Source organism: Dendronephthya gigantea, unplaced genomic scaffold (genome assembly GCF_004324835.1).
Source record: "Dendronephthya gigantea isolate DGI-Jeju-01 unplaced genomic scaffold, DenGig_1.0 000001F, whole genome shotgun sequence".
Lineage (NCBI taxonomy): Eukaryota > Metazoa > Cnidaria > Anthozoa > Malacalcyonacea > Nephtheidae > Dendronephthya > Dendronephthya gigantea.
The window spans coordinates 6316817-6340210 of NW_021163011.1; the positions used below are offsets into that span (position 1 = coordinate 6316817).

General features: G+C 36.2%; 3 protein-coding genes across 6 annotated transcripts; 2 read left to right on the forward strand and 1 right to left on the reverse strand.

Moving 5' to 3' along the window:
- The first annotated feature begins 795 nt into the window (after nucleotides 1–795).
- LOC114529132 (LIM and calponin homology domains-containing protein 1-like) lies at nucleotides 796–11422 on the forward strand. 4 transcript variants are annotated; one of them, XM_028550884.1, is made up of 9 exons: nucleotides 796–1385; nucleotides 1469–1539; nucleotides 2194–2263; nucleotides 3066–3178; nucleotides 3719–3752; nucleotides 5394–5513; nucleotides 7680–7898; nucleotides 7981–10681; nucleotides 11217–11422. In XM_028550884.1, exons 1-9 carry the CDS (start codon nucleotides 1317–1319, stop codon nucleotides 11237–11239), a joined length of 3420 nt encoding a protein of 1139 aa, XP_028406685.1. In that variant the 5' UTR covers nucleotides 796–1316; the 3' UTR covers nucleotides 11240–11422. The 4 variants fall into 4 exon arrangements, with proteins under 4 accessions (XP_028406685.1, XP_028406692.1, XP_028406709.1 ...); XM_028550891.1 differs by lacking the exons at nucleotides 796–1385; nucleotides 1469–1539; nucleotides 2194–2263; ... (1 more) ...; nucleotides 3719–3752; nucleotides 5394–5513 and adding an exon at nucleotides 6089–6305 and having other exon boundaries at nucleotides 11217–11420; XM_028550908.1 differs by lacking the exons at nucleotides 796–1385; nucleotides 1469–1539; nucleotides 2194–2263; ... (1 more) ...; nucleotides 3719–3752; nucleotides 5394–5513 and adding an exon at nucleotides 6089–6233 and having other exon boundaries at nucleotides 11217–11420.
- A 2198-nt stretch (nucleotides 11423–13620) lies between these two features.
- On the reverse strand, nucleotides 13621–15086 carry LOC114528059 (kelch-like protein 13). The gene has a single exon (XM_028549642.1). The coding sequence runs from the start codon at nucleotides 14881–14883 to the stop codon at nucleotides 13981–13983; it is 903 nt and encodes a 300-aa protein (XP_028405443.1). The 5' UTR covers nucleotides 14884–15086; the 3' UTR covers nucleotides 13621–13980.
- A 3299-nt stretch (nucleotides 15087–18385) lies between these two features.
- On the forward strand, nucleotides 18386–21600 carry LOC114530021 (zonadhesin-like). Its single transcript, XM_028551602.1, has 6 exons — nucleotides 18386–18493; nucleotides 19255–19342; nucleotides 19736–19987; nucleotides 20115–20351; nucleotides 20495–20755; nucleotides 21169–21600. Exons 2-6 carry the CDS (start codon nucleotides 19276–19278, stop codon nucleotides 21429–21431), a joined length of 1080 nt encoding a protein of 359 aa, XP_028407403.1. The 5' UTR covers nucleotides 18386–18493; nucleotides 19255–19275; the 3' UTR covers nucleotides 21432–21600.
- Nucleotides 21601–23394: the final 1794 nt, after the last annotated feature.

Below are 23394 nucleotides of genomic sequence, written 5' to 3' on the forward strand. Positions count from 1 at the left end.
AGTTTTACTCTCACAAGCCACGTGCAAAGATGCAAAACATCCTTCTTCAACACATGAATGAGAAAGAATTTTTAACTTTGACAAATAAGTGTGGAAATAAGCTGTAACACTAAAACGAGGCTACCAGCCCACGACCGGAAGCCTCGTTCTCGAGTTATGGCTTATTTCCACACTTATTATGTCAAAATGAAAATTTTCTTTTCATGCGTGTGTCGAAGAACAATGTTTTATATCCTTGCACATAGTTTGTGAGAGAAAATCTATAGAAATCCATCTTATTTAGGGTGGTTCTAAATTTATAACGATAATGTTGTGACGTAATATCGAAAGGGTCTATTTGAGAGAATTTATTTGAGAGTCAGTTTCTGAAGTTTTAGATCAGATTTTCAGTTTCTAACAACAGTTCAACTTCAAGAAAAAACAGACTGTACGGCGTCCAGTATTCAATACATGTATCTCGTATCCATAGTTATGATCAACACAAATTACACAATCCTTTAAAATGAAAGGTCATCTTCCCCTCTCTCCTTCTTTCGCCAGCTAGCATAAGGGAAGCTTCCCTGCTGTTTCCAGTATCGGAGCAACTTATTCTGCTGTAGCCTGCTCTTAGAGACTTAGACTGAATTAGTGGGCCCGTTCTGCTGCGGTTATTGGCTTTTATTAAACAGCAGTGGCTTTCATTAAACAGCAGTGGTATATGTTATATTAAACAGCAGTGGTGATTTTTCCTCCTTTTTTTTTAACTTTTTCGGAGTTTTTTTAGCTTTTTCTATGAACAAAACTATCAGCGAAAAAGTTCAACAAAAATTCACTAACAAATAAAATGATGGATGATGGACTTATGTATAAAAAACAAGAAAAGTTCTGGGAGATTGGGTATGATTTACATAACATAAAATTCTACTGTGAAACATGATGCTTGACAGTAGCGTGCCTGCAGCCTGTTAAAATAAAAATGATGTATTACTAATTACGAACAAACATAACATTCTTCAAAATCTCAAGTCAAATGCGTTGATTTTATCGGTCATCATCCGATTTAGCACTGCTTCTCAATATTGCGTTATATCATACGATACACAATACTATAACTAACTGGATTCCATTAACTTAATTTGTCTGCGACTCACTTTATGCCAAGAAAAGGAATATCGTGACAAATCTCTCGACAAATCTCACTCTAAAATATGTGGATAGTGCGTCACGTTTAAACTCTTTACCCGCTGGAATCGTCAAAGAATTGACTGCTTCAACTCCGTGCTGCTGGATCGACGTGTGTTTGAGAAACTGTAAAAAAGAAGAAAGCTGCAGAAAGAATGCCGGTGGTCAGCGTAAAGTGTAATGTTTATCAGGAGGCTTGCACTGAGGCACGCAGATGGATCGAGGTCAGTCTTTTCGCCTTTCTGTTAATTGATTATGGGTCAAGTATCACAACGCCGAATTAAAACAACTTTTTGTTTTATTAAAGGAAGCAACCAAAATTATATTCCCGTGCGAAGATTTTCTAGAATCTCTAAAAAATGGCAGGTTGTTATGCAAGTAAGTGGATAGTTGAAATACCATCTAAGATAGTGTCGTCTTTCTGATATCGATTATACTTTACTTATAACAAGCGGCATGAACTCGTTGACCACAATTAAAATTCCGGGGATGTAATCTTTCACACAAACGTTTCCCCTCGTAGCTTTGTAGCTACGTATTTTCAATATAGGGCCTGATTACTTTTTAATTGTCATTTCATTCATTTGACTTAGAAATATTTGGATTGATAAGGTAAAAGTAAACTTTTTCTTGTACAATAATACATCGTATTAAAATACCTTTAGTTATCAATCATTATAAGCCCTGTAATCTATATCAGTACTCGAGAATTACGACAAACATAACTTTCCTACGTTTTCTTAGCTCTTTCGCAACTGTAAACTTGCATCTTCATTCCGCAAGTTCGACTTTCTTCTCCATGCATGAGGCTTAGAACTGATATTACTATGATGCAAATTAATGTGTTAATTCAACACATTTATTTTCAATGGACTTTGAATCTCCCATTCGGAAAATTTTCCCGCCATACTCAGTCTCTTTCCCTCCACCCCCCTCTACCCCCCTATAAGTGCCAAGGTTAGGCCTTGGTTCGATGATGCTAAAACTGAAGTAGCTTGAAAGACAAAACCTTTTCCTTGTTAATTTGTTAAGCCTCGTGGAGAAACTGAGTGGCATTAACGTTGGTCAACTTAATGACATACCACGTTCTTTGGCTTGGATGGTAGGTGTTCTACTTTTCAGTTGTAGACGCAGATTTGCCCGAAGGGCAAAGTAAAGTTGCATTTTTGCCTATGTTCCTCAGTGGAAAGGTCTGACAAAATCTCGGATTCACAATTTCACACTGACAATAAGACCACTCGAAATGGAACTTTTGAAATCTCGTGCATGTATCGCTTATTGTTTCAGTGCACGGTGTCGGACTACAAGCGTCTTGTTTGTCAATTCCGTTGCTGATTCCCCTTCATTATTTTTTAATAAGCATTCGTACATGCAGTTGTTCAGGATAATACTGAAATCGTATCATTAAACTAATTAATAATATAGAAGTTCACTGAATTGAATAAGACCAGCCTCACTAGTTGTGATCACAGTTTATTGACCCAAAGATATCGGGAAAAAAATTTGAACCTATCTTAGGCCTGCGCATGCTCAATGATATGTTACGGTACAATAAGTTCGATGTGGAGAACGAGCTTATGTATAAGAATTAACAAAGCGAGGTGCCGAAGAATGATTTCTTATTTGCATTTTTATTTCTATATATAATTTCAATAAAAAATGAAAAATTTTAAAACACATTCCAAGTAGGAGCATAATATAAGCTAAGCCTAGGAGAACATCGCGATGCTATTAAAAAGCTCGATTCTCTATTTTTGTGTGATCACTAACATATGGTCAGTACTTTTAACAGAGCTGACTGAAAAGCATTTTACATCTCGAAAAGCGTCGGGCCTAGTATTTTCAGTACCCAAACTATTCACAAGTGACCACTATTTTTTATCACATTAATTTCCTTTTTATAGGATAATCTCGTTATATTTCTGAACGTATGTCGCTACATGGGTCTAAAAAAATCCCAGCTATTTCACGTTAGCGATTTAGCTGCTGTTCAAAATCATAATATCCCACACATAATGTAAGTGATATATATCCTAGTGCAAGCTACATACGTGCATGTATATCGAAATTATAACACTCTGACCGCATAGCGCCTGGTTTGATCGTTCACATGCGTTCTAGGAACTTGAAAAATGCCACTACATGCAAGGCCGTGCTTTCAGTGTCGGCTATCTGTATACTACAATAACATTAATGAAGTCCAAAAAAGCGAATTGATCATCGTCTATGACTATGGAATCTCACATGAGATATATTTTCAATGATAAATTTCGCTATATAAGACTATATATATATAGGTTCTGATCTTAGGGACTACTCGAATTATACCCTATAAAAATAAAGTATATAATGTGTGTTTTATTGTCTCGGTGCCGCAATACTTTTCGTTTTATTTCCATGTTGAGGATTGAGAAAAAATGTAAAATTTGCATACACGATCTATTCATGCAAGATATCATACTGCGAAAGCTTTATCTTCAACTGCTAATTTTGACTTTTCATTGTTAAACTCTCAATTGGATAGGCGATAATATTTTATTTTTCATGCTATTGCCAGAAAACAGAGGGAAGAAAACAGAAGATTACGAAATGTAAGTACTTGACTAAGATCTGCATTTTCTGCACGCTAAACAGGTAAATGTGTGACATCTGGCGTTTGTTCATATTGATTTCAAAGTCAAATTAAAGTGTTGTAACACAGAATATAGAATAAAGATCTGCTTCAGCAATTCTCCGGCATTGTTCAACAAGCCTGTGATTGAAAACACTTAATGCTTATCCTCGAAGAAAAAGACTTTTGGAATTCTTTATTATTGGCTTTAATCTTTTATTCTTCTTTGACTATGCATATATAAATAGAAATTTTGAGTAATGAAATTATAACAAATACAGATAAGACTAATACAGAAGACAGACAATACGCTTCATCACTGTTTCTCAGAGGCTTATGCACCAGTATGCGGTCTCGTAGGAATATGATTCCTGTCTGTTTTCTCAGCTATCGTATAACTCTCACCTAGATATGTTGTTGACATTGTTTAACGTTGAATTAGATCCATGTATACACGAATGTATCCAGTTTTTTTAGTCTGTCAGGGCTGCATGAATCACATGATGTACAATTCAGTGGAGTCCAGGGCTGGGGGCTTAATTGCTTGAAAAATAGTGTACAGCGTCGTCTGTGAACGATAACCTGGCTATATGATCAATACAAGACAAGCAGTAACATGCAGTTTGTACTATTATCTTAATTTGTTTTGATTCCTATTTAACTTGTTTTGCATTCAAAACATGTGACGTGCCGACTTTCATGATTTTTCTTACAAATTCCTAGATCAAAACGTCGAATGATTATTTATACATATTGGTATAGCTTATATCAATTGCCGTAAAATATTGGTTTGGAAATACTTTTATTATCACTCCAGCTCACCCTCCCCCCGCTCCATAATTTAATTAATTTGACATCCTATTCCCATTCGTTGTAACAGCAGCAAATGACCTTGAATACCTAGCGACAGCAATGTAAACACCAGTTTAAAAACAAGGCTTGCTGTTATTATTAAATGTTACTGTTAATCATGTTAGTAGTCTTTTCCCTAATGATGGCATGATATTCAATATACCCTATAGTATGTTTCCAAGGCCCATAGAAATAACTAACGGCGTAATGCATGGAATGCGCGGGTTGTACTGGTCAAGGATGGCGAGAGGAAGGCTTGTGAGGGAAAATACCCGTGATTCGGAATACTCAGAATGGGCTGAGCATAATTTTGATTCGCTGTATTTCATCAAGTTTAGCAAAGTATATACGAAAATCGGCCAGAAGAGACAGAAAACGTTCGCGATATCAGCAAGAGCATGAGCCCCGGGGCCTGGGCTGGTTCTTGCCAGCCTTGAATCAACATCGAATGATCGATGCATGTCTTTTAGTAATCATCTTTTGTAAACCCAGGGCCATGTGCCGATCGAAGGTTCATTAGGAGGTTGGGGGGAGGATGAAACCCCCAATTTTTCCTAACGTCCGGGTCCCTCAGGCATTTGATCATCCCCACCTTCCCCCACCCATTCAACCTTTTCCCACCGACCGTCTTAATGAATGTCCTATTACTGACAATGTATATCAGCGTAGCTACATCAGTACTTACGACTGACAAATATTTATCAGTTTTCTTCATTATTATATGGGCTAATATTTTATTCTTCTTTAATTCTTAACTTCTTTATTATAGGTACTGATAACAATATTTTGGTTGGGAAGATTAGCATATTCGCTTGAGGATTACCGAGGACCATTGCCAAAATTGGACGCATTTGAAACCCTCATTAACAAAAACAGACCACCAGAAATGGTATAGTAGCTATGTTTTAAAAAAACGTTGTGTGGCAAGCTGTGCAAAGACGTATTAAAAAAATGAGGAATTAGAAAATTGATCTTGATTTTTGAAGTGGTTGAGGGACATGCCCCATGGGCAACGTTTTACTACTAAATTATATTTGCTTGATTTCTAAAGAAATCTGCATGGATGGCCTCCTCGAAGTCCGGATAAATTTAGTAATGCTCACCACGATTATGCGGTCGTGAAGCTCGTTGAAAAAGACTGAAAACAATTTTTGCCGGTCGTGACTATCTTCACACTTTCGTGCAGCTAATCACTATAATTGTATATTATACAATAAATGATAAATGATAAATGTGGCCGGCAAGATGTAATGTTTCAAAGTAAAATATATAAATCAATCCTTCTTAATGGGTAAGTCGTAAGAGCTGAAAAATTGTGACAGTATTTCTCAGGTCAATATAAAATATGTTGCATGTGAATAAATTTAAGGCTAAAGGCTCTGCAATGAATATTGTTTATGTGCATGTTATTAACCTCCCACGGTTACGTAAATTACTCTAACATTCTTCAGCTGACTGAATTATCATGGCTATTTGAATAAGATCGTTTTATTCATTCCACACGAACAGTCCACAAACATCATCATGGACATGGCATTGTGATATTTATTCGGATGACTCCATTATAAACTGATACACAAAGCCTAAGAATCAATTTTTGGAGACGTAGGTAGTATTTCTAAATTGTCGAGTGCCAATCTCGAGACGTCGTATAATAATTGTTATGATACTGCTATAGTTGGTAAATATATTTATTATGTTATATTATTATATATTTGTTTGTAGTTTATATGTCTGGACTGTATACCATAATCCTGGTTGTCAGTAAGGATCGCAACATATAATAAATCTGTTTCCTAATATTTTGGTGAACGCAAGATATTTGACCTTTTACTCGAATATAGGAATTCACAATAATCTCAATGCCGTCATCGCGTCGACACTATAAAGTTTAGTAATAAAATATCAGTTTTTATGTCCACAAAATTTCAAATGAACATATACGAGTTGATTAACGTAAAATATATATTTTCACACTATATATCTGCATTTACATGCATGTAACAATAGCATGTAACAATAGTCATTTTGGATTTGCTTCGTCTGTATTGACTGACGATATCTGCATGCGTGCATGCATGTTGAATTGTATGAAGTTAATTGATATACACTTTCCGATCAATTTAGATGATTGTTCATTTAATTACATTTGCAGCACTAGCCTAAAATATACAGGCGCAGCATTATTTCATCACATTTTTCATTTATGTACTGTAAGCGAAGTTGTTGTACATGATTCATATAAAATTGTTTTACAGTGTTAAATATGTAATCATAGACATAGTGATAAACAGTATTCAGTATTGATTGATCTCTGTAATAAAAACAAATATATATATATTTTTGTATTTATATATATATATATAATATAAATTATATATATATATATATTTTTTTTTATTTTTTTTTTTTTTTGGTGTAGTATAGAGTTTAAAAGAGTTTAGACATTGTTTTTAACGAAAATGTCTAAAGACAGTAATGTAATGAGCCAACACACACCGGCGCAAATTTTCAATGTTCTCTAACAAAATCACATCTGCATGTATGGTGTGTTCAACTAGCTACTGACGGTTTCCGCTTGGATACCAGGCTGAATTTTTATTATCGAAAATAAACAGCCATCGAACAATGATTAATCAAGATTTAAGAAATGCGTGCTATAAGATCTTGATTTGTATTTATCTCTTGCAAGTTACTTTATATATATTTGTTATAAGAAGACGTTTACGTAAAATTTCAAGGATTTGTAGCAATCGGTTGAATAGAAGACAAAGGCCCATTCCACTTTTGATATACGTCTTTATTGCCTGCCGTAGCCGCCCATGCAGTGGTTTTTGCTTACGAGTTTTAAACATGACGCAGCAAATTCATGGTCAGAAGCTTTCGGTTCGTCTCTTATACTGCACTTTTGCACTGTGCAAGATCCATCCAGGCTAGCGAACGTTTTGTGCAATAATGTATAAATTATATAATCAGTATATATATTAAATAAGTATACATATTATATATTATAATCAGTTATCAGTATATTGATATAATGTACTATCATCTTTAGGTTGACCAAGATCGAAAAAAGTTTGAACTTGATACTCTGAGTGGGTCAGGAACTTGGCCTAGAATAAGTCGTAATCCACGATCCTCGCAAGATTCCAGTGTTAGGGAAGGTTCTTTGGAATATTTTGAACACATGAGACGTCAACTTATCCCACGTCTGACGGCAAATGTCGAACAAAAAGCTGTTGTGTATGAAAGAAGAAAGCAAGGATCGAATCAGGTAGTATGCATTGCGGACTATATATCGACTTGTGCCGTAGTAGTTTCACCTTTTTAATTTGGTCGTTTTTATTTACCTGTAGGGTGAAACGAGGGATGGAAAACATACCGGAGAAAGGCGACGTTCAGTCGGCAATCTTAAAACCTCAGAGAAGACTGAAATAGCGGCAAAACGAGCACACAGCATCGGCGTCTTAAACACGAAAGGCGATCCCACCCAGGCAAGTAACAGAAGCAACATTCCTTTTTACACTGGTTCAATCACAAGACGAACACCTGTGAAAATGAAAGTAAACCAAACACATGTTCCAAAGCAAGCAGAAAAACGTTCGCCTCAAGATCGAGTTAACATCAGCCGTTCCTATGAGCGAACATTCCAATATGATAAAAAACCGATACAAGAAAAAATCCCATCAACACGTTCCAGTGTGGAATCCCGCACCAAGAATAAGAAAGAAAGCGATTATGTGTCAGTGAAAGCTTTGATTAAACAATGGTCAGTTCCAGAGAAAAGAAAAGATCAACAAGACCAACCGGTCCATGCAGGCAAATACAAAAATAGGCGATCGCTCCCAGCCAAGTTTGATGCAAGTGATGTATCGTATGAACGGAGGCAATTGCCGCACTCCAAATCCGTAGAGGAAAATATAAGTTACGAGAGAAAAAAGGATTACATGACTAAGCCAAACAGATCACTGGAAGCTCTTTCGCCTTCTGAGAGAAATCGTGAGTCACGAGGTACAAAGCAAACGTACGTGCTGGAGAATCGGCAGAGAAGAAAATCTGAGCCTTCGAATTTCTCTAAGAGAGAGTGTGAACCAAAGCTCATTGAAAAAGACAAATCATCATTAATGAAAAGTATAGATGTCAACAATGATCACTACCCTAAAGATCAAGTAAAGGAAAGTGTAGTGGAAAAGTCCAGGACTACTAAAGATATGTATGCAGTTCCTCATCTTCGGCAAACTGATGGTAAAAAAATCAAAGGGAACTATTTAGAGCGTCCTCTTACGAAAAGGATATCGCTTCCGGTGTGTCAAAAAGCTGAGGTAAAACATGTTGAAAATTATATGGACCAAAAGTTCATTCAACGACGGGATTTGCAGTCAATTGGTAAATACGCCACAATGCCCGCAAGACAGACAAGGCAGAATAATGAACAGATTACCACTGCAAAGAAAGAAAGAGGTGTTGAAAAAATTGGTGATGTCAATTGGGAAAAGATGAATCAAAAAGCGAATGAAACATCTGAGAGAACGATTGAACATCCTCCAAGAAGATCTTCGACTCAAAAAACTTCGTCATCTCAGCGTCGTTTACCGAGTTATAAAGAAGCCCTTATGCCTTTGGAGGATGCTGACAAAGCCGATGCATCAAAACCGAGTCAATCCGATAAAAAGAAACCGAAAGAGACAGAATACGTGTCAATGAGCCAACTACATCAACGACGAGCCAGGGATAATAAAGGAAAATCATCCACCGTTACCGCGAGAGAAGTTGATTACTCAAAAGGAAAACGTGAAAATTCTTTCAAACAACATGTAACACGTGTACATGCTGCTGATATTGATCGCCCAATTCTAACTTCGAAAGATATGCAGACAAACAGAAGTTATGAAATTACACAAAAACGTCGTAATTCACATGAGAAAAGTGCCACGGGAAAACAAATAGCTTCTTTAACAAATACATCGACAGGGATGTCAGATATTGATGCCAGAAAGTCATCCAGTAAGAAGACGGTAGAGAGAAGCGAAAATAAGGTCAACGTTAAGGACGAGAACAATAATCAATTACCTGTATATGATGAGGTAGCACTCGAAACTTTGTTAACGTCGTCACAACAGATGGGTGATAGAGATGATTCAAGTAAAAAAGGCACAAACAGCGAAAGAGGTTCGTTTGTTAGTCAAGAAACTATATCTGAAAATGACAGTCAGGTACTTTTAAATGAATACGAGTGCTTAAGAGAGAAACATAAAAGTTCCAATGCCCGGGGTGTACAATACATGAATCCAAAGGTAACGCAACCGTCAACAGACCAAGGCGGATCGAATACTCCAAATGTTGTTCATGATCGGGCACTGTTGAAACTGGTTGCTGCTGAAGAAAAATATTGGAAAGACAAGGCTGAGAAGAGAGACATGGATGCTAAAAAAGAAAATTTCAGAAAAGAGAAGGAAGCAAAAAAGGTTGGAAACGGGAAACAAGAGCGTGTTAATGAAATGTTGCGAGAGTTTAAGATGCATGATCAGGCAGAGAGGATTGACTATTCCGAGATAACTGACACACTGCGTGCTGAAGAAGAGTTTCTGGCTCAGGAAGCAGAAAAATATTTGAAGCGAAGATTTCAGGAAAAATCATCAGCCAAACCAAAATTACAACAGGATGTCAATCAAAAGCTCAATGAAAGCCAAAAATGTAAAATCCCTGTTCGAGCAAATCCTTCTGGTTTGCATTCCATTCTAAAAACTCGTCCGAAAAAATCGCCGAGTGTAACTAGTTCCGACGACATTAATTTAAAACCAGAAGCCGACCAAGCTTACCATCATCCTAAAAGGATTTTACGATCAAGATCCCCTGTTTACATTTGCAGCGGTTGTCGTTTGCCTGTAGAAAAAGATATCTGTCTATATGTTGCTGAATTACAGTCATACTGGCACGAGAAGTGTTTCTGTTGCTCAGTGTGTCGTTGTAACTTGATCCAAAATGAACAAACACCAAAAATTCGCGTCATGTTCTCTCGAATTCATTGCGAAAATTGTCTCAGCAACAAAAAAACTGGTTAGTAAACAAAAAATTATACGATTTTGTGTTTAAAACGAGCTTGCGTTCTAAGCAGTGGCGTGGGAAGCACCATAATTAGGGAAACGCATATTTATATATTCATGTTCTCCATGATCAATTTCTTTTCAAACATGAACTGATATATGAATATATGCCTACCCCTGAAATATCGTGCTTTCCTTCCCCCCCCTGTTTGATGAATCGCCATCAATGTAAAGATAGTTTTCTTTACGTATTACTATTTCGAATAAACAATTCATCTAATTGGGCTACTTATGCCCTTTCCTAGGAAATGTGGTACGCGGGAGAGGTCCTATGGAAAAAGTTTACGAGATTCGTTATGAGCTAAAGTCATTGAGTCAAAACAGTTCAGTCAGCTTATATCAATTGAGCTTACAATAAATGTGCATGCAAGCAAATTTTACCAAGGATTGATGTACCTGCGTACTGAATATTAGGCGGATTTAGTTAGATGAGGGAGCGTCAGATTTATCCTATGAGAATTATAACACAATTCATTCTTTCTTCATAGGAGGACAATCCACAATGGTGTAAAGAATCTACCACAACGTACTAACTTACTCCATGCATGCATATTACAAAATGCAAAATATGTAAACACATTGCTTATAACACATTCCCCATATGAGAACTATGTGGAAGAAAAACCTGTGTAAATTAAAATCCTTGCATTCTCCAATGACTGGAATGTACGAACACTATGTTTTAACTGCATCTGTTTCTTATCACTCTTTTGTCGGCTATCCCCGTACCTCAGCTTTGTAAACAGTGCCAATAGAACCTTATTTATATATATAGTCAACAATTTAGGGCTGTTTTCCACTTCAACCGTATCGTAACAAAGCGTCGTGCTCGTCTATGCGTGTGCTTTCGTCATTGAAAAGAGGAAATTCCATTTTCGCAAACTGAAAACAAATGAACAAACAAAATGAAAGAAATCCCCTACGCTCCTCTATACAAAATTCCCTACCCCCTATACAAGAAGCATCGATCCAACATAGGGAAAATTCCCTACACGTGGCAGCCTTGCCATATTGCTTGGTTGCATGATGTAAAAAGTTAATTCAATCTAAAAATTTAAATTAGTATTTCACGTATTTTAAGGACGTAATTAAAACTGCCTTCTAAACAATAGTAATCATTAAATCATATTACTCATATCAAGATTGTTTCAAACAATTTAATGTTTCCACAGCGACATTCATTCTTGAAAAGAGACTCGCTGCGACTTGGATACCAGTTCAATTATCGCTGGCTGGCTATCGAGAACAAACTCGAAGTTCTTTGCAAAAATATTTGAAAAGAAAAATATCAAAGTAAGTTGAGAAAAAAATGAAACGTTGTAAAAATAAGTAATAAAATTAATGTTTTGCAGTTCAGGGCGAGATTGTGATAAAATTATGACACAGTGGGTAGAGAAAAAAATTTATATATTCGTATACATCGTATTTATATATTGTAACAATCCTTTTTCTTTATCTTGTCGGGTTCGTTCTTTGTAATTTCAATTCAGACTATGTTGTTTTGTTGTCGTTTGAATTGCGTGTGACTGTGTCAGCATGTCATGTTTCGTTTGAACAACCTTTCAGCAATGGTTCGCGTCATATGGTTTATCAGCTTTATGTTGGTGCTTGCTGCACTTGGAGAATCGAAAGATTTGTACAGAAGATGTTATCAAGAGTGTGAGAAAAAAAGATCAGACATTGTCATGAACGCAGAAAAGGAAAGAGAATGTATGGAACATTGCAAAAATAAAGCCATAAGAGCAAGGGAAATTTTTGATACAGCAGAAAACGATGCCGAGTACACATCTGATGACAAGAAAAAGAGGGAATTAGATGAACTCAAGCAACTCATTGGATTTCAATATTAAGACAAATAAGACCTCTACATGCACTTGCTTATCATATTGTCAAGAGAACATAAAAATATATCTTTAAAGTACTACATAGTTCATATAGTATTTAAACTAAATGCTGTCCATATACGTAACTACTATTCATGTAAAAGAATAAAGCCAAACAAAATGAAACCGTCAAGCCTGAAATGCTGAAATTCAGAAGGTCATATGACGCAAACATACGTTGTTGAGTAGAGGGAATGACATAACATTCGCTATAGTTTTCGGTCAATTTTCGATTTTAATTTAGGGTATTTAATTGGTCAGTCGCAGAAGCATAATCCTCTCGAACAAATTTATTCCTATCTAAGGGAACCAATAAACAAATTATGGCAATTAATCCCAAATGGTACAGTATCGCAAGATTTTTCATTAACCTGATGTCCTACATGACTATTTTTATGAACATGATTGCCATCAGTTGTCTTAGATTCATCTCTTTTTGATCAACTTTATTAGGTAACTACCAAAAATTGGTTGTTTGAACCACGTTTTCAATAAAAAATTGGTTCTAGTGAATGAATCTAAGGTAACCAATTTAAATTGGTTACTGTTTTTACAGTACAGGTTAAGAAAAGAGTGTATGGAGCTTGGTTTCATGCAGCATCGTAGATTCCAGTGGAGGTGAACTCGAAATTGAGACTTGGTTGGGTCTTTACTCTATGTGTTAGCCTTGTGCTTGGTTGTGAAAATTTCTGCAATTTCATATCAGTAGCCCTCTCAAGGCCCTGTTACATGGTGCAATTTTTTTTGGCAATTCTACTTCTAAGAGATAAAAATTAGTAAAATTTCGTTGTTCCTAAATATACATCTCTCAAAAGTGGAATTGCATTGCAAGTTGCAAGAAAAATTGCACCATGTAACAGGGCCTTCAGTCTGTGCTGCAGCCAGTGGCGAAGCCAGCCTTACGATTTTGTCCCGCTATGTAAATTTCGAAGTATTATAATTATTCATGTCTTTAGAAATCTATTGTTTTCACAGTCAATGAACACTAAAATATTAGCATAGCGGGACAAATTGTCAGGCTGGCTACGCTACTGGCTGCAGTCATCATGAGTGACATACAATAACACAATTTGTGTATGCAGACCCCTAAAATAGGCAACATTGAACTACCTATGGGAACATCTGCTTCAAATCACAAGTGATTTACAACAACCTTCCTATGATCTCTACAAACAAAGATGATACTGTATTTTTAAAAGCCATTAGGAACCACAACAAATTTTAGTATTAACCCATTATCTTTCAACACATGTTATATTCATATAGCATATATGTCAATGTTTTTGGAAAACTACTGTTCACAAAATGCTTATTGGAATGTAATAAAATGTCAAACAGCATTAAAACAGCATAAAACATGGAAACCAACTTATCTTGAGACTTCACTAACTGAGCTGTCCCCAGACAAGGTTTTGTAATTAAACACTTGGATTAAAAGTGTTCCTAATAACTTGGCACGTACTCTCTTGTCATCATTGCTCATGGAGGACTCTGCAGCAAGGACCACATTGATTGCTTTATCAATAAATGTTGTGCGAAAGGTAGCAATACACGTCTGGCATTTTGCAGCATCTTCATATCGAGATAATCTTACCACATGGCCACACATCAAACTAGTAGCTGTCTCTCTCTTGCAAATAAAACGCAGTAGTGTTTCAATAACCCTGAAACTCCCCAGCACCATTCTTTCCAGAATACGACCTTTGGATAATAATAAATTGAGCGCCAGTTTATCATCTGACAATTTTGGTACAAATTTTCCAATCTGTTCCACTGGGATACGCTTCGCAACTTTATTCACCAACATCGATAGAGCAGCCTGGTCATATTGAGCAGCATATGGCAGTAATTTTAAAGCATTTTCATTAGTTAGTTGAGCAAGTTCTACCTCAGCGAGGCACTGGCTAATAACATTAGCCGCTTGATATTCGTCTGCAAGCTTCAGGATCTCAAAGACGTTCTCCTTTGAGATGTGGACTTTCATCTTAGTCATATTCGCAGGATACAAGAGACGTATAAATTGCAGCATCCACTTGTGTGTTTTCCCTTGTAAAGGTATACGCTCTGCTTTGGCTTCTTGAAATTGCCCATTAAACATTGCCTCAAAAACAGGGGATTGTAGTGCCAACATTGCTTTATGCACATGAAGTTCCACATCTTGAACAACCAAAATAACATCGCTATCGCGCCAAGGTAAAGTAAACGCGCTGTTTTCGTTTCCCTTCGTCGAAGAAGAACTCGAAACTCCCGCCATAGCTGTTTCAATTTCCATAGGAAAAGCGCGAAAATTCGCCAGGCCTGGTTACAACAGCGTTCTCACCTCTCACTTTTAAGGAAATTTCCTTAAACTAAGGAAATTTTGATCTTATTTCACCTTTTTAAGGAATTGTTTGAGGGTTTTTAAGGAATTGTTTGAGTTTTAACTAATATAAAGCCAAAACAATTTTCCCGCCTTTTTAGTAAACTACACTAGGTCTCAGGCTTAATATCTGGGAACCCGGAGATTTAAGGAAATTTTACTCAATCTGAGGAATTTTTGTCCTTAGTCTAAGGATTTCTAAACAATAGGATGTGAGAGCCCTGGGTTACAAAGTTTTTCTTTTTTTCAAGAAAATAAAACTGATTGAAAAAAATGATTACAAAAGTTACAAATTGTAACTTTCCAGGGCTATTTAACGGGAGACAGGCCATATATATGTACATTTGACAATAAGCGAACGTACAAACTACAAAGATATAAGAAATGATGCATGTATCATGTTCACATCTTAGTTCAGTTGCACGCATGTATGCTTTGGTTGATATTTTTTATTTTTATCCTTTTTAGTCCTTCGTAGAATTATTCAAAAATTCTTTAAAAATTCCTCAAAAACCGAAATTCCATAGAAAGATCCTCAAGATTTTTCAGAATTCCAATCTCTAAAGAATTATCCTTAAAAGTGAGAGCACTGTCAACCATATATCATCTATCCTCATCTCCATGTGGCCACTACTGTAGAAAGCCCGGGGTTGGGCAATGGTTAAGCCCATCAATATATATATATATATATATATATATATATATATATATATATATATATATATATATATATATATATATATATATGACTAAATATTTTACCACGTACTTGCACATTGAGTCTTGACCAACCTCGTACCCAACGTAGAACCTCCTCAATGTGTTATGTAGGTCTGTAAATAAAACTCATCACTCGTACACGTAGAAATCAATGCCAATTTGAACTTATCTCATAAAACAAACGAATATATGACTATAGAAGCATCGGAAATTCATTAGGATTTAGTCGATCCTGTTTCTAGAAAATAATAGCCACAGAAAATTATTTTATTTTGGCGGAAGACTTTTGCCCTTCAAAAACATGCAACCAACCAGAATCTGATAAATTATATATATAATTTCTTTTAGACGCCCAATGAACCTCAGGAATTAGGAAATGTTTTCATTACTTACATAGTAGTGATTAAGTAATCCTATTATTACTCCGGCGTCAGCGACGGAGTTGAAAATTCGCCCCGGTTTTGTTTTGTTTTTGGTTTTTTTTTTTTTATTTTTTTTTTATTATTTTTCGTCGTCGCAAGTCTGTAATGGCGCGAAATATACTAGTATTTGAATAGTGTATGTGATCGTATTTATCTACGTCCCAGTCTTATCTCCCAAGAGTTGTGGTGCACAGCTTTGGCTAATTTTCCAATGCGCGATTCGATTTCGCTCGCATGATATGGCAATTCCTCCAAGAGGAACAAATAAACCGTTCTTTTTATGCTGTTCGATTAAGTTTAGATTGAATTGGGGTAAGAATATATTTAATACATGTAGACTCGGTCCTATTTTAATAATATCGCTGCTATTTCGCCGTTTAACAAGATGATGTGGTCGTGTATGGGCGCGTTGACACGTCGCGTAGTTTGCACAGGATCGAAGATTTAATACAACTATATATAAGCGCGAATTCCAAAGGCAAAGTGTAAGACGAAGCGAATGTATCATGCGGTTTATTTACATTTTTGAACAATTGAACTTCTATACTGCGATGTGCTTCTGAATTTTGCGATCGAACATTTAGGTTCGCAAGGCATCTAAATGCGAATATGTATGCGAAACAATACGCGAACTGTATTGTTTATGTTCAGAAGCTCTATATTGAAGACTGGCACGTGCGCCGGAGTTAACGCCAGAACGGCGTCTTGTTGCCTATAAATGCCTCGTCAGCCACCGTGCCGAGAAAAAAAGTATTAGAAATACACTTGTCCACAGCTGTATATATTATTATATACCACCCAAAAACATATCTTTGGAAAGTACGCCACCTCGGCTAATAAGCCTTGTTTTTGTGATTAATGCGTTGGGCTTAGAAATATGTAATAAACAATTGTGTGATTATGTCTATAGTCTGGTTTAGCTTGCTATGCCTATAGCCGTGGCGTCTTTACCACCTGCATCGCGCTGTATGTTCATGCCACTGTATGTTCGTGCCGTTTCATGCTGAGTAATTGTGATGGGTATCATTCTAGCATCGTTCAACGATTGTAATCCCGGAAGGATGTTTAACCGTGTTTTACTCTGAATATTTGTACTAATTGGATGTATCATTATGTGTGACCTGAAGTTTCTTGGTTATAAGACTCTTCTCGAGACAAAGGGAAAAGGCGTGAACGAGGAAAGATTTTAAAACACTGAACTCCGACAACCTGGAGTTGCTCAATTCGCTCACATGTGATTGCAACACTCAATAGATATATATAATATCAGTAAATTATTTCCCCTTGCTCAAGATAGGACAACTAGAAAACATTGTTCCGTACACACTCAAGTATTGTGATTCAATATCGATAGCTATCATGAAGTGATTATCAAAAAGCCATTATTAATCATCTGTCATTTAAGCCTCGTACACTTATACCAATAGACCTTTTTCATAATGACGTCAAGCGCGGAAAGACTGATCTTACACGAAGTTTAATTGGCTCGATAATTTTGTGGAGCCAATCAAATTTCATGTAACATCAGACTTTCCGCGTTTGACGTCATTATAAGAAAGGTCTATTGCTGCTATGCCTATATATACACTTATATTAATTAATTTCCTAAGTCCTAGTATCAATATAACTATGTTTTTCTTTTTTTCAAATTATTCTATGCATAGTTTGACTCATTTTTTTTTACAATTGTTTTCTATAACTTTGTCAAATTTACAGGCCACTTGACGGGGTATGCCAGATCGCTTTTCTTTTTGCATATGCATGACTTGCATGTTCATTTCTGCTTTATTAACATGGGCGGAAATTTTCATACTTTTATAAGCTTGACCGATATTCTAATTGTTTCTTTTCTTCAAGTATTTTGAATTGAACCTAAGCTTGTTTTCCACTTAGCGAAACGTTTTGGCACGAAATGCCCCTATAATAGCGGGTGAGCATTTTTGCGATTAAAATAATATTTTGATACCTATTATCTAAAGATTACTATAATATATATGAATAATATATATTTAGGTTAAATTATTATTCCCTACTTGTTATAAAATGTCAGTCTTTCGGATATTGATAAATCCCGAGGCAAGTGCATCACGGGGGTCCAGATTATCACATGAGAGGAAGTTTTCGACTTCGACTTCAAGAAGCTACTCGACTTTTCCTCGAGTGAAGGTGTGTCAATCTAACCACATTTTAAACCAATATAACGTGACCACCAGTGTGTGGAATTTTCCCCTCTCATATGACCCTGCCCAATGACGCAGAACGCTTTGACGCATCAAATATCCACACAAACATAAATAGAGGTATCTTGTGATAGCAGGCGTTATAATATTCCAACCGCAGCGAAATTAATATTGTCAGAATTGGAACAGAGTACTGCAAAGGTAACTATATATTTTGCTGCTTTTCTTTTTTATAGTGGCGTAAAATCTTTGCATGCATAGCTTAGCTATACGATATACCATAATTGTAATTTTAGCACATTTTAAAACGTACAACAAAAAGGGAATATCATTCTAACACAGTCGCAACAAAAAACAACACTCGTGAGTCATGGCCATAAAAGCTACGTCAAGCGTGAAAATTGGAATCTCAATCAAGCGAGATGAAATGTTCAAATGCATATATGCATGATTTGCCTATTCTTGCTGCTTGCAACAGCTTTCTTGTGCATGGGGATAGAAACTGAGATAAAACACATACCCTGTGACCCTAAATCGATTGACAGACTGGTTAGGTATCTCCCCATAAAGTGAATATAGGCTACGTAAACTTTGAACTCGCGGTTGACAGTATATTGCGGGACGCCGCAGGCAAATTCATATATTTAATATTTGCAACGAACGCTTGGTTCAAAACACTATAGCTCATAGCGGAGAACAGACAATAAAAGTGGAGCTTGAGGGCATAAATCATAGATCTAATACAATTATAACGTGCAGTATTTACTAAACCGCCACAGCCTGAAACCACCATATGCAGACAGTGAATGATCTGTTCTCTCAGAAAACGGCGAACACGGTTTCCTCATTGGTATTGTCTTGCTGCAGGAGAAAAGAAAAACAATTGATTTATCAGAAGATAAAAGCAGACGATATGCGAAGTAAATTGCGTCGTTACTAAATAACTTTTATTTATGATTCAGTTTCTTCAAGTTCTGCTCAAAATGTTCATCGGAAGCTTTATCGTTGTGATTATCTTTGTGAATCTGGATTTATCTACGGCGCAGTCAGGTATCATATGATATACATACTCATACATCGAATAGTGTTAGAAATAATCAAATGCAATGTTGAAAAAGTTAGGAAACAAAAAATGGTGCATATGCCCTTACGAGTTTGGTAAGCTGTTATTGTACCAAACATTTCTCGACCGTGAGTGACATTCCTATATGAGGACTGAGGTCAAATATCATGCATACGACGTTAGAACTTGTAGAATGAACACCTTCAAATATAACGAAAAAATCGTTTACACCTTAGATTATTTCTTAGTATAGAATATAGTAAGAGATTAGAATCACAAGTTTTTCTTTTGATAAAAATCTTTTTACAAGTGCGCAAACACATCAAGCAACCATGTCGTCACCTATTGACATTTTGTTGTTTTTTTCTTTCTATATTTAGACGACCAACTCCCATCATTATGCTGTGTTACTGGTGACAGACGAAATTATCGAATCAACACAACATTTATAACAGCTGATTGTAAATCTAAATGTGTTTGTACTCAAGACGCATATCTTGCCTGTATTCCACTCTGTCCAAAGCCAATCCTAAAATGCCCTGTCGGTTTCATACAGCGCAAAGCTAGCGAACTCATTGTAGCCAAAAAACGAGTCTGTACTTGTCCGAAGTATGAATGTGTACCATTATCAGGTTGGTGTATTATGCATGTTATTACTGTATTGACCGTGCATGATAGTAATTATGAACTTTTAATTGAAGTATAACACGCCTGATAATCAACATGCATGCTTTATTAAATTTCTTTTTTTCATATTAGGCTCCAGTTCAATTTTTTGTCAAGAGGGAAATGACCTCCACAAACCAGGAGACGAGTTCGTCAGAAATTGCCAAGAAAGATGTCGTTGTCAAAACAGTGGTCAAGTAAAATGCGTTTCTTTATGTCCGAATAACAAAGCTTGCATGGTTGATCACACAGAAAAGAATGTGCTGGTGCCAACACCTGACAACAAGTGTCAATGCTTAGTCAAATCTTGCAAGCCAGTACCATATAATGGTAAGCCTTTTACTTTTACACTTCAGTTTTTAGAGCAGTAAAATGTGTTCTTTTATGTTTCAAAGAAAATCGAAATCATTCCTATATATGTATATCTTGCAGTTTGTATTTATGTAATTTAATCTGCTTCCTTTTTTGTATAGACAAGTGCATTGTGGATGGCCAAACATACTGGTCAGGTGATAGTTTTGTGTCTTCCGATTGCTCAAGCAAATGTACCTGCAATCCTGGTGGGAAAGTATTTTGTATTCCGCTTTGCCCACCTCAAGGAAATAGTTGTAAACTCGATGAGCAAGCGGTAATGGTTGAGAAAAGGATTCCAGGCTCTACCTGCAAGTGCCCATCTGTGAAATGTGTCAAGAATAACCGTGTGATATCCGTTGTTGGCCAACATGTCAACCAAGGTAAGGACTGACTAATGGAGATATAATATTTTACAAACTTGGATTTATAACATTTGTTTACCTGAGTAACTCGACTTTGTAAAGCTTGCGCATATATATCACCTCTCGTGGTAAGACAAGTTGGGAATTATACAAAACAGACTGGGGTCGTTAACGAATAGATGGTCTTAGGAAGATGTAAAAAGATGACTGAAAAAACTGTTTTTAATCTGCAGCTACGTTCTTAGGTTGTAAAAATTAGAGCTGAATAATGGTAGCTCCTATCTCTGCTCGTTACTTCATAGTCAACAGAATACTGTTACGATAATGAAATTTCACTCCGGCAAATTTAGCAGTTTTATGTAGTTTTGGAAGATTTTTTCATTAGGTCACTCATTAATTCTATTATATGTTTTATATTGTTACACGTATAGTACCAACACGACAACCAATTCTTCCCAAGTACCAATGTACAACATCCAGTGGAATAACTTTCCCTATTGGTTCAGTTTTCACTGACAACAACTGTGCTTCTCAATGCTTTTGTCAAAATGGTGGCGTAATTTCATGCAACCAATTGTGTTATCCTGTGGTTCCTGACAATTCGTGTACGAATTCTAAAACTGTACAAATTCCAACTGGCTTGCCTGATGCTCAAGGAAAAAGTTGTTCCTGTCCATCCGTGACGTGTATCTGATCCAGTTAACGCTGGAGATCAGACGGAACTAACGGAACAATCATAATATATATTTTAAATAACGTTGTCGACTTTACGCTGTATTTTTGTTTGGGAAATATTGGGAAATATTATATTGATTGGGAAATCATTTTGATTGGGAAATAAAATGTTTGAAACATACATTGAATCTTTCTGGCGAAAATCTGTGACAGCCTATATTTTTGTTTTAAAAAACGTGACATTATGAGCTAGAGATTTCTATGAAAAGTTATATTTAATAAAGGCCAAGGTAGAAGACGGCCGTAGCTATTTGTACCTCTAGCTGGCTTTGCATAGTTGGGTCATGTGAAATTTTTGAATTATTCCGTTCGAATAGTTAGCTACCATATCTGGAAGAAAAACAATATCACTGCATCATTATGAATGCCAATAAAATGTGTTTCGCAATATTTGATATTGTTCAACGTCTTCATATCAAATAAAACGGTTCCTTCTTAAAAATGTTGATTCAGCAGCTGATATAGTATAGAGGAGAAACAATCGGTAGCACAGGATTATTCTACTGACACAGCATATTTCTACTTATTTTTATTCCTTGTCGTAACAATCCTGAACTGCATGCAATTAATGTATTGAATTGAATAAGAAATCTTAGCATAACGTGATGAGAACTTAAACTCTGTGACGTCTTTCATCAGTAAGTACGTCTTCCCCAGCGGAATTGCGTGGAGTGGTCTGTCATTAAATGACTCACCTTGCCAAACCGACTTTTTTCCCGTTTTGCACACTTTTTCTGCATTACAAGGCAAAATTTCTAATAATCGATTATTTCTCTATTATTTCTCTCGCTTTATAACGAGAAGATATTCATATGTGCATTATATCCAAGATTTGTTTAATCTACAAAACAATCATCTATATAATCTAAGATCTCGAGTGTCTGTGTCTTTCACTATATAAAAGACGATGAAAACAGGCCAATAAGATGAACCAGACGACTGCGAACGATGTCGATGATCAGGAAGTCGTATATATATGGTATAGGCAGAGTCTGCATGGCAGACATGAAGACGTGAGCCGGGGAAACAGGAACACGATATGCAGGGCCGTAAAACCGGGTGATATTTGCATGGACGAGATGACTTGACTAAACAAGGTTTACACGTCGAAAGACTTAATTCCACAAGCCTGAAAAAACTGAGTGTTTTAACGTGCTTTCTGAAAAGTTTGAAATGCACTTCATGCATGCATTTGGATCCGTTCCAAGCGCTGCAATCATTGCTAACAATATATAATGGCATATTTTCTTTCAATATAAAGATTTTGATATATCGGTTCATAAAGAAACTTTTGATTATGAGAGAGAAGATTTTGATGACCGAATGGGATAAAATCATTTATTTCGAATACGCCATTTTTATATAAGCCCAATGCATTCGGCCTATTTGCATGCACAAAGTTGCCCACATGCAACCCTTTATATTACCTTTTTATAATTAATAATCTTAATTTAATCATTATATACTTGACTGTGCAAGGGTAGCCATTTCTAGGAGGGTCGAAACTATATGTTTTCCGTTCACATGAAAAAACTCAAGAGCACTTCTCTTAATATTCAATAAAATGTGCCCCAAACTGTTGACGTTTTAACGCGCCCTAACTAATTTCTTTATCCTTAGCAACTAGCATGCACGTTATACAAAAAAAACAACATTTCTCGTTCTTGGTGACAGATAGTCTAAACTCTAAACTAGCTTTGAGCTATAGTTAATAAACTAGTTGTCAATATTTCTTGCATTCAAATGGGTATCTTAGACATCGTTGCCTCATCAATGCTGAATTTCGTGCTGAAATGCACATCATAATATCCTTTCTTGGGCATCCTTATAATCTTAGGGTTGCGCCGGTGACGGAGAAATCCGATGAGTAATGTTCGAGGTTGAGATTCGAGGCCCCTTTTTTTCGCATTTTCAGATAGATA

Coding starts and splice junctions, on each gene's coding strand:
- LOC114529132 (XM_028550884.1), top strand. CDS start 1,317: ATGCCGGTGGTCAGCGTAAAGTGTAATGTTTATCAGGAGGCTTGCACT. Junction 3,179..3,718: donor CATAATATCCCACACATAAT/GTAAGTGATATA, acceptor TGCTATTGCCAG/AAAACAGAGGGAAGAAAACA. Junction 3,753..5,393: donor AAAACAGAAGATTACGAAAT/GTAAGTACTTGA, acceptor TCTTTATTATAG/GTACTGATAACAATATTTTG.
- LOC114528059 (XM_028549642.1), bottom strand. CDS start 14,883: ATGGAAATTGAAACAGCTATGGCGGGAGTTTCGAGTTCTTCTTCGACG.
- LOC114530021 (XM_028551602.1), top strand. CDS start 19,276: ATGTTCATCGGAAGCTTTATCGTTGTGATTATCTTTGTGAATCTGGAT. Junction 20,352..20,494: donor CAAGCCAGTACCATATAATG/GTAAGCCTTTTA, acceptor TTTTTTGTATAG/ACAAGTGCATTGTGGATGGC. Junction 20,756..21,168: donor TGGCCAACATGTCAACCAAG/GTAAGGACTGAC, acceptor TTACACGTATAG/TACCAACACGACAACCAATT.